Consider the following 19,263-nt stretch of genomic DNA (forward strand, 5'->3'; position numbering starts at 1 on the left):
GGGGTGGGTGAGGGGGCGCTCGTCGACAATTCACGCATCGTGAGACAGGAGAGAGCAAAGGTTGTGCTTTTGGCGACATTAGGAAGAGAAGAACACCCTCGGAAACAAAGAAGAGCGGGTCCTTCAAAAACTGGCCCTTCAAGAACTGGCCCTTCACCAACACCAAAAACCCCACCGTTGCGACCTACCTCGTCCTTGCAGCACATCGCACGCCAGTGCACCGCTCCTGTGAGCGCCAAGCACGCAGAGTCGATGTCCCTTGTCCCCGGGAACACATCCTGCGATCCCGAGCACAGCCCTCTTTGCTGCGGCCCCTGGTTGCTTGTGGTTCTGGTTCTGGTTCGTGGCTTGTGATTCGTGCGTCACCGGTCGACAGGCGAGCTTTCCTCGCGACATTTCCCATTTCGGGGCAATGATGCGAGTCCGGGACAATCTGTGTCAGGGTCTGGGCCTGGGTCTGGCCCTGGGCTTGGTGCTTAGTTTGGCGATTGGCCAAGAGCCAGAAGGTTGCGGAAACGGGGGGATGGGCATGGTTTGGGGGAGAACGTTGTGAGGACGTGCCCGTCCTTTGGGTTGCTGCGGATGCACGTCGATCAAGAGAACCAAAGGAGGGCGACGGGCGAGTTGGGTTCGGTATTGGCCATGGTGGCCCCGATCCATGACGGTGATGTTTCCCTGCGGACATCCACGCCTGCAAAAAGGGGTCTCTGCTCGCACGCTCGCGAGCAGGTACGGCCTACGCCTGGTGGGCTTCATTGCGAAGAGACAATGCGAGGGTCGTGAGACAGGGTCGTGCGCACGTCCAGGTCCACGATGCACGTTCCACTGTTCCAGGTTTTGGCCGCAAACGACCAGGGCGTCTGTGAAACGGTGTTGCAACAATATGTTTGGGGCGTTTTACGACGCACGACGTTTTTTTGCGGCTTGGTTGGTGATCATAGAAACGAGTACCGGGTGAGAGAGCATGATGGACAGAGGTATAAGGAAACGAAGGAGTGGTAAATGTTGATGGCTTTGTAATTGTGAGTGTTTATGTATTGAAAAATAAACCAATTAAAAAAATATTAAAAATAAACTCAAAAGACATTGCATTTCTTTCCATCTTCCTACGCGAACGGAATCCATTTCATGAATTCCAAATGAGAGCACAAGTCAAAGCTGACCTGGTTTCATTCATATTGGCGACTCTTTCATGTCGACAAGCTGAGAAGCGCCGGCCAACCAACGGTGACGCATGAAAAAAAGCGAGGCGCGGAGAATAGTGGCCCTATGCCTGGATCGATCCTGAATGCACACCGCATGTCTCCTTGAATCCTCGCAGACAGCTGGATGGACAAGACAAGGCAGTCCCCATCTGCAGAGCAACCTGCGATCGCCCTTTGCTGGTCGCCTCCTGACAGAGATCGCGACGAGGATCGCAGAATCGCAGACAGGGATGCAGTGAAACAGACATGCTCCGTACAGAATACTCCGCAAGGCGTGGAGTGTAGGGAATTCCAGCCGCTGTGCATTTCGCAGGCGTTTGGAGATGCATTTGGAGAAACAGTAACCAGTGTATCAAGTTCCACACAGCCTCGTTTGCCACGGCCGTCCCTCGCGTCCTTTTCTCTTTTCGCATTTTGCTTCCCCTTCCCCAAACCGTTTCGCTAGTCGCCCAGCCACAAAGCCGTTTCATATTGATTTTCTGGGTAGCCAGTGAAAACATACATAAAATAAAAGAAGAAGCTCGGGCCGCCGCAAAAGGCCCGCCGACCTGGAAGGCTGCCGTCACACATGGAGTCGCACCCGGCAGTTCCCAGGCGGCCTACCGTAGGGTTTTTTTTTTTTTTTTTTTTTGGCAGACATCGCAGCGATCCTAGGTTGCATCCCTGTGAGAGATCGTGGACAAAGCCCCTCGCAACCATGGGCGGTCCTGCCACGGCTTGGCAGCTTCACAACGGACACAGACACGCTCGTACCGGAAAGCCAGGATCGACAAAGCTCGTCAAGCTCGTCAAGCTCGTCAAGCTCGTCAAGCTTTTTGCTGTTCTTGGATCGTCTTCTTCAACAACATGGTGGTCTCTCGACTCTTTACTCCCGACGGCTCGGAGCATACACGGCAGATACTTGTGAGTGCAGGCCTCTCTCTGACGTCGCAGTTCTGGCGACGCTCCGCCACTCTGTTTGCATTGTTTCCTGTCTTCCTCTCTTCTCTTCCCTTGTGTTCTTCGACTTGTCACCTCCCCTTTACCTCCCCCCCCCCCAACCCCCCTTTGTGCTTCCCCACAGCTACCGAGCCTCTCGCATCACTCCCAGACCTTGTCCACCACCTCGTCAACCTTGTCAACCGAGTAAACGTTCCCGCAGATCCCCCTGCGGCCTTGCTTCTTGCTTCTCGAAACGACCGTTCTGCGGGGCCACTCTCTCTGTCTGGGCCGTTTCCAAACAGCCCGTGTCATGTCGTTTCTGTGTAGACGACCGCCTTGGCTCGATGCTCCAATCGCGTTTGTGCCCCCATGAACAGCATCCGCGCTCCAACACTCCAACACTCCAACGCTTCAACTCTTGGCGTCACGATTCTGTCTCGTAATTCAATGGGCAGACCAGGCGTGATGGGCTGCCGCTGGCCGCTCGCCTACCTCCTACACGCCGACAGCATCCGCGGCCGACAACGCATCTCTGGCCGATGCCGAAGCCTGTTTCAACCTGGTGGACCAGGCATCGACCAAGAGGCGGGCAGAGTCTGGAAGAGAAGCATAGATGGCGTCCTCTTGTCCTCTTCTTGTTTGACATCGTGGACCAAAAAAAGTATAAAACACCTCGTCTCGCCCTCTTCCATTCCTCCATCTTCTCTTTCCTCATCAGCAACAGCTTCTTCTGACAACCTTTCAACACCATCCTCTCATCTTCTCTTCTCTTCTTCTTCTTCTACTTTCCATTCTTCAGCCGATTGATTCGTGCTTCCTTTTCTGCTCACTACAGTTCTACTCTTACACATACGATTGATTCGTTTCAACTTTTCTTCGACTTCACTTTCCACTTTTCCACTCTTCCACCTCCTATCAACATGTTCTCCAAGATCTTCCTCGTTGCCCTGGCGTCCTCGCCCCTCGTCGCCGCCCACGGCAAGATCGCCGCCATCCAGGGCGACGCCGGCGGCAACACCACCGGCCTCGGCATCCAGGGCGGCGTCGTCCCCGGCGCCGGCCGCAACTCCAAGACCGAGGTCGACACCACCGTCTTCAGCTCCATCAAGGCCCAGTCCAACGGCCTCGGCCGCACCACCGGCCAGGGCAAGAACACCCTGGACATGGTCAGCCAGGCCCAGGACCTGAGCGGCGGCGGCGACCTGCCCCAGGTCTCGGCCGACAACGGCTCGCTCTCGGGCGTCTTCCACATCGTCACCACCGACGGCGCCGGCCCCCTCAAGGCCGTCCTCGACACCACCGGCACCGGCAACTTTGCCGACGGCGCCCTCATGGACGTCACCACCCAGGTCCCCGGCACCTTTGGCAACATCTCCCCCTCCGGCAACCCCATCCGCCGCGCTCTCGTCGCCATGGGCGTCATCGCCAAGCGCGCCGCCAACGTCAACAAGGACTACCCCGTCGCCGTCGCCGTCCCCGCCGGCACCACCTGCACCGGCACCGTCAACGGCCAGTCCAACGTGTGCCTGGCCAAGATTGCCAACTCCAACCCGGCCGGCCCCTTTGGCGGCGTCGTCGCCTTCCAGGTCGCCAACGGCGCCGCCTCGGGCAGCACCTCGTCGACCTCGTCGACCTCCTCGTCCTCCGGTTCCACCGACAGCGCCGCCTCGGCCGCTGCTGCCTCCGGCTCGGCCAGCACGGCCGAGGCGGTGTCGGCCAAGGCCAACAAGAACAAGGGCGGCAAGCGCGGTGTCAAGTTCACTGCTTAAAGTGACGGGCCTCTTGACCAACCCCCTGATTTGCCACATCCTGTACATATTAGTGAAGATGGCACAGACAGCGAGACAGAGAATGAGCAGACAATCAGCAGAAAGGAAAAATGGAGAAGGGGAGAGGGGAAGAGACGAAGAGGAGAAGAAGAGAGAGAGACAGAAACAGTAGCATCTTGTACATATATCATAAAGAGGCTGTGCCTTTTCGAGAGATCAATAAATGAGTTAAAACCTAATCAGAGCATCCGATTGTCGCCCAAATGATATCCAAAAAGCTGAAACAGATATCATCCACAGTGTGTCAATCCTGTTAAATGGACCGTGTATATTGTCAGCTTTCCTCCATGTCTCGTTTGTAGCTCCCCTCTCTTCATTCCACAATGTACAGGGCCTGCACCACGGACCACGCCCACTCGGCCGCCCGATCAACGCCGCGCAGATCACGCAGCCATGCAATGCACAGCGCCGTCGTCGTCCGTGCCGCCCGCGCAAACTGCTCACCGCCGCACAGCGTGGCCGTGATGCGCTGCAGGATGGGCAGCTGCTGGGCGAGGCGGAGGACGAGCAGGACGCCGAGGAAGTTCTGCGTGTAGAAGAAGAGGCACGGGACCAGCCGCTTGCGTGTGCACGTCGGCGACATGGCAATGGGCCACGACAGGCACGCTTGCAAGCAGGCCGCGGCACCGGCGGCGTCGTCGTGCGAGAGCTGTGCCGGGTGGTGCATGGCCTTGTACAGACACGGCTTGTACACCAGGTACTTTGTGTAGTAATAGCGGGAGCGCAGGAGCGCGACCTGCAGATCGAGGGCGAAGGGGTACGCTACGGGCGTGGCGTCGAGATCGGCCGAGAACATGGTGGCCGTGGGTGGTGCAGGTGGTGCGGGTGGCGCCGGCGTGGCCGAGGAGTGGATGGACGTGGTAGCCGAAATCGGGGTGGAGGTCGAAGCAAGTGCGGATGTGCTGGACGACCCCATCGAGGAGGTCATTGACGAGGTCATTGAGGAGCTCGCCGTAGCCGAAGGGCCGACCATGTCCTCGTCCACCGAGTCGCCGTCTACAACGACAAGGTCGTCCGAGGCGCCGGCGCTGGGAAAGTCGGCCGGTCGCGACTCTTGCCAGCGCAGGTGAGGTGGTAGCATCCCGCGCCAGCCCTCAAGCTGCTGGGCCATCTGGGCGATGCTCGCCGGAAAGGAAAACGGCGCAGGCGCGCCGTGGAGGGAGGACGTAAGCGGTGATGGGAGGCTGCCGGGGGTATCGATGGAACCGACGGAACCCATGGAACCCATGGAACCCATGGTCTGCCCATCCATGCTTGCTGCACTTGGCGTTGAAGTCTGCGTCTTTGTTGTTGCTCCATTCCCTTCTGCTCCTGTTGTGACCACGGCCCAGGTGAGTGCTGTTGTCAGTTTTATTGGATCCAGAGTAAAGGACTTGCATTTGCAAAAACCTAGACGGGAGGAACGGGTCGCAATTATTTACCAAAACGAAGGGTTCTGTCAAAGTCGACGCACAGCCGCCGCAGCACGATCTGCGAAGCAAAATGCTCCTGAAAGTGGGATGCCTGGTTGGCAAGGTAGTCGTCTTGCGCGTAGGGTCCGTTGAAGGAAGGCAGTCCGACAAGGTCTTCAAAGCGGTCAAGGCCGGTCAGGGGCAGGCCGAGTTCGATGTTGAAGTGGCTTTGCACGTCAGATATGAGTTGAGAATCATGAAAGGGGCGGAGAAGGCCACAAGCCAGAAAAGAAAAAGAAAGAAAAAAGAAGAAGAAGAAGAAAAAGAAGAAGACCTACGTCTCAATAATCAAACAGTACCAAAAGATGTGGCGGATCAGATCGGCACGGGTTGATGCCAACTCGGAGGGTTTGCTGGATGTGTTAGTGGGACATTGTAAGCAGACCCGTATGAGCGGTTGGACGAAGTCGGCACCCGGCATACCTTGTAATTAGGGCTTGACAGGACAAGGATGCTGTCGTTGTATATCGCCAGTAGTCCTAGACGGTTAGATGCTTAAAAAAAAAAGTAGTAAAATTTGTGTCGAGGAGGTCGAGGCGTCCTTACCATGTGTCGTAGACATGTCGAGCAGTAGATCCTAGGTAACAGGGAAAACAAAAATCACAAGTCAGCGGACGGTTCAGCTGTGCATCGTGTCAAACTTGACTCACCCTGCCAGAGCGTAGATTTGCATGTTCTCCAGGCTACAGTCGCCCGACACAAAACCCATGCGACGCCGGGCCTCGTTGAAGAGGGCAAGGCCCGGTGGGTGCCGTACGGTGCCGCCTTTCACGCCGCCCGTGGCCCCCAGAACAGGCGCGCCTTGGACCCCGGCAATGGCAACATCGCCGAGGGCGGCCACGAGGAGTACAAGGGCCGCGTTTGCCTGGTCGTTGGTGCCGGCGCTGCTCGTCTTGTCGGCCGGGTTGGTCGCATCCTGGCCGAGCTCCAGCGCGACGGGCAGTGTCACGCCCAGAAAGGTCTGGCGGTCGACAATGGGCGCAATGTAGTTGAACGAGTCAAAGTAGGCGGTGCTGAGGCGGTAGAGCGTGTCCCACGACAGAAGCGGCGGTCCGCCCAGGGATGTTGTGGCCATGGTCGAGCCGAGGGAGGCGCCAAGCGAGAAGGGCATGGGGCTTGCCACAGAGGCTGGCATGGCGGGATAAAAGCTGTTGGGGGCTGCCGTCATGCCACCGACGCCCATGCCGGGCACGCCGGGCACGCCGGGCACGCCGCCCATGGCGTGGCCCACGCCGCCACCCATGGAGTCGTTGGTCGGCAGCCGCTGCTGCGGATGGTGCAGCCCGAGGACAACGGCCTGAGCGTCGTGCTCGGCGCCCAGTGCTTGAACGTGAATCTGGAGGATCGCCAGCTGCGGGGCCAGCGGTGCGAGCATTTGTTGCACGACGGGCCAGCCCAGCATCTGGTACACGGCCGGGGAGTACCGGTACGTCGAGGGTGTGGTGGGTGCTGCTGCTGCCGAAGCAGCAGCAGTGGTGGATGTGTACGGTGACACTGGTGGCACGGATGGCACGGGTGGCACAGGTGGTTGTGGCGGCAGGCCGAGGAGGGCCGGCGCGGCATGTCCAGCCGACGCTTGCCTGGCGGCCCCTCCACCCCCCAGCCCGTCGATCTTGCCCTCGAGCGCCTTGAGCCGGTCGAGAATCTCGCCCAGGGTCTTGTCCTTCTTGGTCGGCTGGGGCTCGCGGTAGCGGCAGGCCAGCTTGAACTTTTGGCAGGTGCCGCACTCGGGCCGCTGCTCGTCGCATTTCTGTTTGCGGCTGCGGCACGTGTCGCAGGCCTGGGCCGCAATGGCGCCGCGCTCTTTGCGCTGGCCGGGGACGGAGCCTGCCGTGGTGGAGGTGGAGGAGGCAGACACGGCCGACCCTACCGTGTTGGCGCGGGTGGGCGTCGGGGTGGGTGTGGGTGTCGATGCTGTCGTCGTCGGCAACGATGCTGACGCAGGCCCGGGGTCAAACTGCGGCGGGAAGGGCACGGCCGTTCCGCCGATCGATCCTGTCGAGCCGTGTGATGGGAGGTGTTGATGCTGGTTCTTGTGGCGTTGGCGGCCACCGCCGCCGGTATTCATGGTCGGTGGCAGGGGAAATGTGAGATGTCTGGTTTAATGTCAAGGGGGTTGTGTCTGGATGGACTGATATGCAGAGGTGGTGTGAGTGAGGATCGTGACAAGCCAAGGACAGTGGATGGGAAAATGGACAGAAAACCAAAGCAAACAGTCACGAGCGTGCATGTTCTCTGGTACGAGTGTCATGGCAAAATATGTCGCGAAGAGTTGTTCAGCCTGGCTGCTGGACGCCGCGTGCATGTCGCATGCTTGCTATCCGACTGTTGGTGATTCTCGGGTATGGATAATACCGTGTGACGTATGTCGAAAGGAGTGCTTGGCACGACGCAGCGACGGCAGATATTCACCCCTGTGGAGATTTAATGGGCCCGATGCTTGCAAATGACACCCAGCCACTCAGAGAAAGAGACAAGATACGTCGTGAGGAAGGAGCGAATGACAGGGACAGGGTTAGGGCCAGGGGGGAAAGTGAGAAGCGAGCGGTGAGGAGCAGACATTCATGACAGGGAAGGAGCGAATGACAGCAAAGGGCAGCCAGGGCAAGGAGCGGAAGATGGCAAAGCAATAGGCGTCATCGAGCGTCATCAAGAGGTGTCATTGGAGACGCCGTCGAGCGTATCCGACGCGCCACGGGGCGTGGGCTGGACAGCTAGCGAGCTAGTCGGCAATGAATTCAAGACCTTGCTTGAGTGCACACAGAGTAGAGAACCTGCGAGTGAGGAGAATCTGTGCGCACATTGGCCGGCATTTGGACCTGATCTGGGCCGTTCTTGCCTTGCCAGCTTGTGTCCATCTATGCAACTTCCCGATACAACCTGGTTGTTTGGTCGCGGTCGCTCCTTCCCCGTCCACATGCAGTGGGACATGGTCCACTGCCAAATTACAGCTAGAGCGGAACCTGTCTGTCTGTCTTGCTTTTGCTTGCATGGTAATATGCGATACGGAAGGAACAGCACGGGTAGCAAGCTGGCAAGGTAGCTCAGGGAAGAGGTTCTGCAAGGCCAGGGGAAAGGAAGCAACGTCGTCTCCACTTCCCACGTCCTCACACAAGTGCCCACTACGTCATGGCTGGAAACCAAAACAAGCGGCCCGCAAAACAACAAAAGCCACACAAACAAGGGCACAGCGCAACACTGCGCATGCAAAGAATGAGCAAACCACAGAGCACAGGACAGCAGTTCTGGCCGTGTCCAGACAGCCAGAGCATGCAAAACCGAGGCGACCCGTGTCGGCCTGGGGCGGTCCTCAGGTGGTAAAACCAATGCTAGGCGGCTGCTCTTGCGAGACTACAGGCGAGACTACAGAGAAACTGGGACCGCGCTGCTCCGGACAGGGATAGCTTCGATCCCCTGCTGGCGCAGGCGTAGATCCCAACTATCAGACGGTTTCCTTGGGCGAGCCTAGTCTCCTCTCCTAAGCTCGTGACGACGAGGGCATCAGAGCTATCCAGGAAATCTGCAGTAGCTCGGGGGTGGGAGACGGGCGAGACGGGCCAAAACGATAGAGCTGCAAACGGAATCACGCGATTGGGGCGAGTTTCTAGCTATATACTCGATCGGTTGAGCTGTCCTGCTGTCCCAAGAAGCTCTGTTGAGCTTGTCAAGCGAGCGCCTGAAGCGTGTTGGAGAGTTGTAGATCCTATGACAGCGAGATATGAAACGAGCGAGACAGCGGCGGGGGGAGGCTAAAGGCGGCAAAGACGAGACAGGATTGTGGGATGGCCAGAGACGACGAGGTGCAGCCAGCATCGCCAAAAAACTTGAAAAAGCTGGCCAAAGACAAAAACAGTGAGGACATGCATTTGACGCAACGCCGCCAGTCCAGCCAGTCCAGCCAGCCCAGAGTGGAGCAACGACGTCAATACCTCGACGCAAGCGGCTGTGATTGGCGCGCGCGAGCCAACTGCTGGGGGAGTTCATTGTTGCCTCACTTTTCGGGCATGAACACTGAGGACGAAACTAAAGAACTAACCAGGGGCCAAAAATATGGAAATCACCAACCACAAGACAGCAACTTTGTTAATTGCCTTTGGGCCCGTTTGGGCCGTTCACCAATGGCATGTTATAGAAACAAAAAGAGGAGCGCCAGGTCGATTTCGAATTGGCTCGTCTTCACCAACACTGATGTACCTAACAGAAGACGTACGCTTTGCATGAGATGACATGGCAAACACTACATAGAGAAGAGACGTAAAATTCGTAACACTATATGAATTCAGCAAAAACAAAAAGAGAGAAAAAAAAAGTAAAAAAGGCAGGGCAAAGTAAAGACAAAAAAAATAGAGTGTCTTGGTGTTGGTGCTTAATGTTTGGCCCAGCGGCCGGTAGCAGTCTTTTTATCTCCTTCGTCGCTTTCCATCGTCACTCCCATGTGGACTCCCATTTCCGGTCGCGTCTTTTATTCTGACAATGGTAGCCAGACCATTTGCAAGACAAAAAAGGACGGAGAGACGACAAGAGTCAGGAAGAAATAGTCACAAAATCAGAAGAAGCAAACCAAAAAAAGAAGAAGAGGACGAAAAGCAGGACGCACGCTATCGCTTGCTGTAAAAAGGACGCTTAAAGGACGCTTGAAGAACAGCAGAAGACTGACGAAAGAAACAAAATAGAAATATAGTTGGACAAAAGGCCATTGTCAATGTGGAGGAATCAGGGACCAGGTTGGTTTGAAAGGAAGAGACACAAGAGAGCAAAAGAAAGAGAATAGGAAACAAATTGATATAAGAGAAGAAAAAGTTTTGTAAAAAAAGCCATGTTTTTGTCCCATTTGCTCCTCTGTGCGAGCTCTGCAGCTCTTTCCAATAAATCCTATAAAATAAAATGAAATAAACATAAAACACAGAGTCGCTAGTCTGTTTTTTTGCTGGTTGTTTTGTGTTTTCGCGCTCGTGTGCGTGTGTGTGCGTGGGTGTGTATGTGGAAAATGCGACAACAGGTGTTCTCGCAATTGCTCTTCAGTCTTTTCGCATTCACGAACCAAGTACCATCCCTCCAATTCGAATCCCAAGACAAAAAACACTGAAAATGGCATAAAAGGAGAAGAGACAAGGTGGGCCAGCGGCCTTCTGCCCCCAAAGTCAGATGAAAGGGACAACAATGTCTCCGAGTGAAACAATCTTGGGTGTGGTTTGACAAGCAACAGGAAAGAAGTGTATAAAGTCGATGCGCAAAAGGGCAAAAGAAAATAGGAACAGTTATAAAAACATAAAACACAAAAATACCACTAAAGAAAAGTGAAAGTGTAAAGCTATGTAAAAGACGCCAAGGGCGAATGTGCGCATGGATGAGCGTTGTGACCGGAGCGCGGCCCTGGACGGTTCCGTCGGTTACATGATATGGCATGTGCCGTCTTGTTGCGTCGAAAAAGAGAAAATATGTTCATCACGTCGTAACGCCGGGTATAGAGAACGCCGGAAACAAAGACAAGGAAACACACGAGAAAGGGAAAAAGAGCGCGCCCGACTCGGGGAGTCTAGCTCTCCTCACCGTCTGGTTTGTCGGCCGTCGGCGCCGCCTTGATCTTTTTGGCGTTGGCGGCCGACACCGCCTCCGACTTGCGCTTCTTGCTCGGCGGCGGCGCCGCGGCAGCTTCAGCAGCAGCGGCTGCGGCGTCGTTCTCCTTGTCTTCGTCGGTCTTGCCGCGCTCCATCTCGGCGACCTCGTCGGCCGTCAGGAAGCGACCGCCGGGTCCACGGGGCCGGCGCATGGCGTGGTTATGGCGCGATTCGTGCAGATACGGCTTGCGGCCCTTGGACGTGAGACGCAGGGCCTCTTCGAGGCGCTGGCGAGCGACGCGACGCTTTAGGATGCGGTGGAACTGCTTGGCGTTGACGTAGAGCGGAGACTCCTCGACGGGGGCGGCAGCGAGCTCGGGCGAGGGGGGCGCGTGCATCTGCTGCGGCTGGCCGGCCGGTACGCCCACACCAGGGGCCCGCTGCTGCTGTGTGGCGGCGCCATGGTTGTTGAGAATGGCCTGGGCGTTCGGCACGCCGGGGCTCGTGACGTTGCTCATTCGGCGGCCCTGCGGGCCGCCCATGCTGTTCAGTGGCGGCGATCGCGGGTCCCGCCCATCCTTCTTATTCATGCGCGGAGACGTTGCTTGCGGGAGGCCGGTTTCGGACGCGATGCCGTAGGGATAATTAGACCCAGAGGCGGCGGCGGTGGCGGCCATTGCCGCCGCTTGGACGTAGTGCATGCCCGGCTGGGCGATGCCGTACTGTTGCTGGTACATGGCGTTGGGGTCTTGGTCGTGGTGCTGCTGGGGCGACTGGGGCGGGAGATTCTGAGGATTTCCGTTGTTCGGCTGCTGATATTGGCCGTACTCCATGCTCTAGTGAAGTAGTGGGAAAAGAAGCAATAGGAAAAAGTCGAGACCGGCTTTCAGGATCCTAGCGATAAGGCTGGTTGGCAGCGATGGACCGTTTTATGCGCAAAAGCGAACCAAGCGAACCAAGCGAACCAAGCAAACGTCGAGAGGGCGCGGAGGATGCGGCAAACGAAATGCAACAAAGAGAACTCGGGTCGTGAGAGAGGCGACGGGTTGGGCTCGCGTTTCGATGTGCGGATGTTCGCTATTCGATGTTCGATGGTGTCGGTGGGAGACCAAAAAGGGTAAAAGGGTGGGATGGGCACACCCTTATCTATTGGGCAGACGGCGATGTGCTGGCAGCGTTGTTTCTAAGGCAGGATGGAGATGCACAATTGATCGCGCCACGGCATATGCAGCAGCCTGCAACCGATGAGTGCGTATGTACAGTTGCGCTGGGCGCGTGTCGAACGCGAGACTTTTCGCTTTCGCTTTTCGCTTTTCGCTTTTCGCTTTTCGCTTTTCGCTTTAGGCTTTTCGCTTTCACTTTGTCGAACTGTCGATTCCGTTGAAGAACGCGGTTCTCAAACAGGCGCGATAATGACAAAGGTCCTTTCTGGTTTCCTACAGCGGCGTCGCGGGAGCTTGCGTCGGCCGGGATGGTTGGCGAATGGTTGGCGGATTTTGCCTAAGAGAAGGACTCGAAAAAATAGAAGATCTGCCCAACCACAATTGTTAGTTTATTACTGCTGCTGGTGATGCTGTGTGCCTGCGGTATTTAAGGTAGCAAGCCAAACGCAGCAAAAGAGCAGGTCATTGTCTTTCTTGGGAGATGGAGTGACTGGGGTTTGGGGGTACGAGGTCGAGGAACTACGGAACCGAGGAACAGGGCGAGAAGGTGGGTGGGTACTATGTTTGCGCCCTGGGGCCAGCACTCGTTGATGCGCTGGCATGCATGACGGAATATGCACGAGCCAAGCCCACCCTCGTGCCAACCAACGCAGCAGCGCTTCGGCAGCCAGCAGCGACAGAGCGAACGAGGGTGGCGGCGCAGAATAACGGTCAGGCGAGGCGAGACTTGGGTAAGAAGGGGAGGAATCAAGAAATACAGGTTTGAGAGGCAAAAGGCAAAAGACTGGATACGAGAGCGGAGTCAAACAGAAAGGGGAAACAGGAGAGCCAGGGGATAGAAGCAGAGCGGGATGGGGAAGAAGCAAAAGGCGGTAGGTAGGTTGGTCGGCGGGAGCACCAGAGACACCAGAGACACCAGCCCCAAGGGACGGGGCTCAGGTATGCGCCAGGAATGGGGAATGCGCATCAGGCTGCGGCCAACGGTGGTTGGGCTCACAAGGCGGCTGGCGAGATTGGTGTGGGTGACCCAAGGCAGCAGCAGCGACAACTTTTGACATGCAAGCTGTTTGTCGCACTTTTGGACCTTTTGCACCTCTGCATGTTTCGCGCCCATTGCACACCCCGGATGCATGGAGTGGGGATTTGACGGTGGATTTTGGACGTTGTTTCTGTTCCTTCGGCTTCCGCGACAAGGCGGGGTTCGCAGCGCGTCTTTGGCGTCCTGAGGCGCTGGAAGCTTTTTGAGGCACGGCAGCACTTACCACCAGTGGAGCCAATGACGAGTTGGCACACGCGGACGGGAAACGTAAAAGTCAATGGGAAATGCTAACTAAACCACAGGCAACTCATTGGCGACAACCGACCAACAAGTCAGGGGCACGGTGGGAGCGAAGGTGAAGGGCGTCGTGTGGTGAGGGCACAAGGGCACCGGGGAAGAAGGGAAGCCGAAAAAAAAGGCGAATGGGGAAAAGAGGAAAAGGGGAACAGGCAAAAGTGCGCGCGACGGACCGTGTGTTTGCAACGGAATGGGTGTAGGGGAGAGGAGCGAGAGTGGTGTGCATGCATGCATGTGCAGTTTGCAGAGTTGTTGTGTCGAGATACATAGAGATGCGCAACGTTTGCAAAATGCGCCAGAGACTGCAGATGAGCATTTGCAATGGAAAAACAGAAACGTACCGTAAGGCGATGCTGTCGCGCGAAGAGCAGTCGGTCGCGGGAGGAGGAATCCAAGTCTGGCGCGAAGTGATGTCAGTCAACGGCCGCTCAAAGGAATGATGGAGGTCGGCACGAGCGTGGTGAAAGGCTGAGAAGAAAAAAAGAAAAGAAGGAAAGAAAGGAAGGGAGGCACGAGAGACGAAGAGATGCGCCAGGCAAAAGCACAGGCCGTAATTACTGAATCGACAGCTCGGAAACGCGCGCTCCAGAGCTCTCCCCTTCCAGGCACAGTCCTCGGCACACCTCTCCACAACCTGCGCTTGCTCCTCGAATGGGGATGGGACGTGGACGTGTGAGAGACAAGGGAAACGAACGGGGGCGGCCACGCACACTCTGGACGAGGGCGCGATGTGAAAGGCCACGAAGAGCGGCCAGTGCACTGCTCTGATTTGACGAGCGCGGTGATGCTGCGGTCTGGGGAGATCGCTGACAAGTGCTGAGCCCGGGCGGTCCGCAGGCCACGACAATCACGGGACGTCGACGAGGAAAAGATGAGAAGGGACGCGCGCAACGACGGGGAAAAGCCGTGCGACAGTATCGTCTTGTTCGATGCGAGGCCAATGAGGTGCGAGAAGAGGCAAAAGAAGGCGATTCTGGACGATGATAGGGCGGTGCGGCGGTGGGAAAATGGACTGCACAAGGCAAATTGGGCGAATTGGGGAAAATGGGCAAATAAGAAGCAGGAAGCGTTGCTCTTGGGTGTCTCTGGGGTGTCTTTGGCCGGGCGGTTCGAGAGGGACGCTGGAGTTGGAGGTGGAAAGTCGCGTGCTGATTTGCTGGCGCAAAAAATGAAAATAAAGAGAGCAAGGGGGGCGATGGGAATGGGGACGAGGATGGGATGGGATGGGATGGGATGGGGCTGGGGCACTCTTCAAGAGCAAAAGGAAGGCACGCCGTGGGTTTTCTACTTCTGGTGGGACTGCCGCTCTGAGCAGACGCGCTGCAAATTTGGCAGGTGCAAAGGTGTGGGCAGGAAAACGAAGGCAGGGGCTGGCGGGCTGAAGAATAAAAGTGGGAAGGAGCAATGCCGGATCAAACAGGTGACGCAGGTGACGGGCAGGAGCGATTGTGGGCAAACGGAGCCGGGAGGCTGGTCGAGCAGAGCTCGGCGCAGAACTGAATTGGGTGGAGGTGTTGGTGCTGGAGGTGCTGGAAGTGCTGGATACGCCTACCTTGTCTGATGCAGAGCCGACCGTTGGAGATGCAGGGAATAGGATTCAGTGGTGACGAGGCCGTCCTGTGTTTGTCGTAGGGCACGGCGTACAAAAGAGTACAAGCAGTACGGCGCACAGGCAGAAGTTACGAGAAAGTAAGAAAGAACCCGGATCACGGACGGTGCGATGCGTGTGGGTTGCGTGGCGGGTTTTTGTGGCGGCGTGCGATCCGAGGATGCGTGTCTGGATGCGGCTGGACGTTGCGTCGTGGTTGCAGTGGTTGCAGATGCGCTGTTTTTTGGAGAGCGCGTGGTGGTGTGGTGGAATGTCGCACAGTTTGTGCAGTTCGCGTTGCGTTCTTTCTACTTGTTTTTTCTTCTTCTTTATTCTTCTCTCCTTTTCTTTCCTTTTCTGTTCTCTCACGCTGAGAACGTCTGATGAAATGCGTGATGTGAGGTTACAACTGAGACTGTCAGCACGTCGTATGGACCGTCTTTCTTCCTCGTCGATTCGCTGTTCGTCATTGTCCACAGGGCTGGCCAACGACAGATGACGAGGCGCCACTGGCCTGGGCCGGCCGTCTCCTCTTTTTCGTCTTTTGCCGTGTTCGGTTCTCCTTGGGTGTTTTGCGACTCACCGCTGATTGGCAAGCTTGCGCTTGTTGGTCCAAGCGAGCTCCTGGGATGCCGGATGGTGATTTGACGAGTGTTGGGTGGAATTTTGATCAATAAACAGCAAGAGAAAAAGCCGAGAAAATCGAGAAAGTCGAGAGACAAGACCATAAAGCAAGCAACGAAATCGTATCTTGTCGTCAATGTCAACAGTGAGCGTTTCTCATTCGCGTTATCAACGTTGCGTCCCGGCCTGTGAGTGGACGGAGCTGGTTGGTCCAAGGGGAAGGAGCGACACAAGGCAAACGAGGCAAGATGAAGATGATTGGAGAAGAGGGAAAGCAGAGGAGACAGGACCGGAGAGGGAGAGGGGAGAGGGAAGGGACGATGAAATGTGATTTGAGGAAAAGGCGGGAAAACTGGGAAAAGAGGGGCTGGCACGATTTCCGTCTTTGTGACTGGCTGAATCAGCCATGCAGTGGGGGGCTTGTCGAGAAAGGCACCATCCGTGAGACACGAGTGGCTCGTTCAGGCGGTCATCAGGAATTACAGTTGTTGGAGCCTGCGAATTTGGCGGGCAGGGCAGAGAGTGGCGCGGTGGCTGGGCAGGCGTGACAGGGGTAACTCGGTGCGTGAAGAAAACTGTTGGCCGTTCCTGCCCGTTCCCCGTTTTCCTGTTGTGTGCGTTGGCGCCTAGCCAAAAGAGGAAAGGGCCGGCGAAGGCGAACGTTGTTACCCAAAAACCTTCAGCGCGCTCGTCCACTGCGAGAGTTGGCCAGCCGCCTGAGGGACCTCAGCCCACAAGCCTCACAAAAGACACTCAAGGCCGTGCCCAAAGGCATCGTGCGTCTCATCCCGCGAGCAGTCGCGACCCAAAGACGAAAATACAAGAGAATATCTAGATATTGGGCCCGACCGCAAGACCCAGGACTCAGGCTTCGGGCTGGTCGCAAATCGCAAAAGTCGTCGTGTCGCGCACCTTCCTCTGCCGCGGGGGCGCCGAGTGGGGCGCGTGTAGTCCTGGGCCGTTTTAATTTGTCGTGGTGATGAGAACAGTGGGGCGTTAGCAAGGTACTTTTGTACACAAGTTCGGTGCAAAGCTACTTGACAGTTACTTGACGGGAACGTCGTAATTTGGACCGAAATGCAATGGGAAAAAGGAATAAAGGAATGGAGAGAAGACCAACGCGCTTTTCGTAGCAGAATAAACGCATTCACGACCGGCAGGCGTAATTCGTAGTTACGACGGTTTGGGCACGACATTGTTCTCCTGGGAGTGGCTTCCGCGAGGCTCTTGGCTGTCTCTTCCATCATCACGTGACAACAACTGTTTTGCATCCCGGCCACCTTTCATCCTTTTTTTTGCCTTCCAAAAATCAAAACTGCAAGTAGAGCCCAGTCACCAGTACTGCATACTCTCCTATGCAAGGGAACTGCGCTTTCGTTTCAATTGTCTCTGTGGTCTGCGCCGCCTTTCTCCGTTCTGTGACTGCGATGGAACCCCCAAAGGCCTGGGCCAGCCCCAAATGTCGGTGAGGCCGGCATGAGCATTGCACTCTGACGCATGTCTGACCTGTATGTCGTGCGACATACTCGACGTCAAATCTTGCTTTCTTCTTCTGCTCTTCTCTGCCTTCTTTTGCTCGTCCTGTATCGAGATTGTCAATGTCACGTTTAGTCACCCGTCTTTTACCTCCCCCGTTCACCGCTTGGCTCGAGCATGCTTCTTGTCTCAGACGATCAGGTCAATACAATAATAGTAACTACTACGTGGGGCGCGGCACCGAGCAGACTGGCCGTACACCGGAAGCAAAGAGGCTAAAACGTAAGTCGTCGGTGAGGAAGATTGCCCATTACGTCGATGGACATCTCGTATGCCCAAGAGGCTTAGCCGGTTTTGCTCAGCATTCAACCTCACCTGTTGCCACACGACGTCCCCAGGAAATCTACGGTGCACTGTACGCTGTCTTCCTTGCACAAAATCAAGAATTGAAGTGGGGAGGGACAAGAGGCAATAGTAGGCAGTTAATATTAGATAATGACGCGAGGATATGGGATGAAAGGAACAGAGATATGCAGGGAGTCGAATGGAAGATTCCATGACAGTGAGCAAACGTGGAGGATACTTCGTAGGGGATGAATTATGTGCTGGCAGGCTCCCTCCTCGTTTCTCTTTTTGTGGCAACGGCCAAGCCAGTGAGCAACGTGCAACGTCATCCCTTTCTCACAGTGTATGCTGTGCGCCTTGTGGCGCGGATGTTCTTTCGTCTTTGTATGACTCTTTGTATCACTGTCAGATGGCCAAAGTCAACAAGTGAAGCGTCGTGGAACCTCAACGTGCCAGGTAGGACAAGAGTTCTCTTGCTTTCATTGCACGAAAGGTCGAGAGTGTAAAGGTTTTCTAGAACAACGTGACGGTCGCCGTACGGGTTGTCTTGGCGGACATGCTTCTTTGATATATCACCCGAACATTATTTTGTGCCACAGACAATCTGGGTCACAGTTTCCGTCGCTGCTGTAAAAGGGCCTCTAAGTTTGGTAACTTGCAATATCAGTGTTGCATCAACTGCAGACGGATGCCGAGACAGCTCGACACTGGGCAGCTTGTGGACAATCCTTGGTCGTGGACTGACGACCCATGCACCACGTAAACGGTACTATACATAAAGCTTACAAGACGAAGAAATAAGCTTACCTGCCGTGGATGACACATCGCTGCCTTCGTGGTGATATAGAACACACTTGTCAACGACGGACCGATCGTAGCTAACGGCTCTATATGGAAGACGTTGCCACTGCTTTACAGTTCTACGCCATAAAAATGCACGATCTTGGTGAGAATCAAGAAGCACGAAACACAAAACGAGCGTGGCCCGAGTCTCGGGTTGCTCGGAAGAGGAGACTGCAGGAGCACAACGGCTTTAGACACCGTCGATGGAGACCGGAGGCTGTCTTTTGGTCTCATAACTCTGGGTGAACAACTCGAGCAACGAAAGGTCAGACAAGGTTCAAGCTTTCCATGGAGAGAATGAAGATAGACGGCGTCATCAAACAGTAATCGTATTCGTCCAGTAAAGGCCTTGCTTGGTCTGATCGAGCTGTTCTCTGCGCATTCGCCCGAGTCGATGACCACAGCGCTGCGGAAGTGCGGAGATGAGCTCCTCTTTTAGAGTGTGATGAAGAATCCCCGATGTGCAAATGAACGGACATTGGCTGACTCCAAGTTGCCATTTCGTGGCGTGGTTGTTTTAAATTCAACATTCAAAGGACAGGACGTCACGTCTTTGATCATCACATCTGTGGACCTACTCGTCATGATTCCTCCTTGCTCATTGCCTTGCTCATTGGATTTTTGGAATTAGCAAATAGGCCGCATTTCAATGCTGCCGGCAGTCAATCACTACCGTCAGAGTCAGAACCGAACGAATGAAAGTAGATTGGTCGCGTGCTGCTAAATGTAGCTCTTTGTTTACATTGGTCCCCCTGATTGTTTGTTGACATCCAAGAGACGGTCGACCTATGAGCGTCCAGGCAAGCTTATTGCAATGCCGCACGATAGGCTGAGCTCTCATTGCTTCTCGATAACCGAACTTATTTGTCCTGTCAAAAAGAATCGGACTGAGAATGCTCATGTTTCTATCTGCAAACTTGTTTT

At 55.7% G+C, this 19,263-nt stretch overlaps 4 protein-coding genes across 4 annotated transcripts; 1 reads left to right on the top strand and 3 right to left on the bottom strand.

Moving 5' to 3' along the window:
• Positions 1–3,046: 3,046 nt before the first annotated feature.
• On the top strand, positions 3,047–3,895 carry SPBR_07728 (cell surface protein; the record flags this gene model as incomplete). Its single annotated transcript, XM_040765982.1, has 1 exon — positions 3,047–3,895. The coding sequence occupies one exon, from the start codon at positions 3,047–3,049 to the stop codon at positions 3,893–3,895; it is 849 nt and encodes a 282-aa protein (XP_040617722.1).
• Positions 3,896–4,268: 373 nt separating this feature from the next.
• Positions 4,269–5,207, bottom strand: SPBR_07644 (uncharacterized protein; the record flags this gene model as incomplete). The annotated part of the gene is made up of 1 exon (XM_040765898.1): positions 4,269–5,207. The coding sequence occupies one exon, from the start codon at positions 5,205–5,207 to the stop codon at positions 4,269–4,271; it is 939 nt and encodes a 312-aa protein (XP_040617723.1).
• Positions 5,208–5,368: 161 nt separating this feature from the next.
• On the bottom strand, positions 5,369–7,474 carry SPBR_06814 (uncharacterized protein; the record flags this gene model as incomplete). Its single annotated transcript, XM_040765070.1, has 3 exons — positions 5,369–5,573; positions 5,685–5,759; positions 6,057–7,474. 3 exons carry the CDS (start codon positions 7,472–7,474, stop codon positions 5,369–5,371), a joined length of 1,698 nt encoding a protein of 565 aa, XP_040617724.1.
• Positions 7,475–10,942: 3,468 nt separating this feature from the next.
• Positions 10,943–11,797, bottom strand: SPBR_07722 (nuclear transcription factor Y, alpha; the record flags this gene model as incomplete). The annotated part of the gene is made up of 1 exon (XM_040765976.1): positions 10,943–11,797. One exon carries the CDS (start codon positions 11,795–11,797, stop codon positions 10,943–10,945), a length of 855 nt encoding a protein of 284 aa, XP_040617725.1.
• Between the last annotated feature and the right edge of the window lie 7,466 nt (positions 11,798–19,263).

This window comes from Sporothrix brasiliensis (genome assembly GCF_000820605.1).
Source record: "Sporothrix brasiliensis 5110 chromosome Unknown Cont20, whole genome shotgun sequence".
NCBI classification, from domain to species: Eukaryota; Fungi; Ascomycota; class Sordariomycetes; order Ophiostomatales; family Ophiostomataceae; genus Sporothrix; species Sporothrix brasiliensis.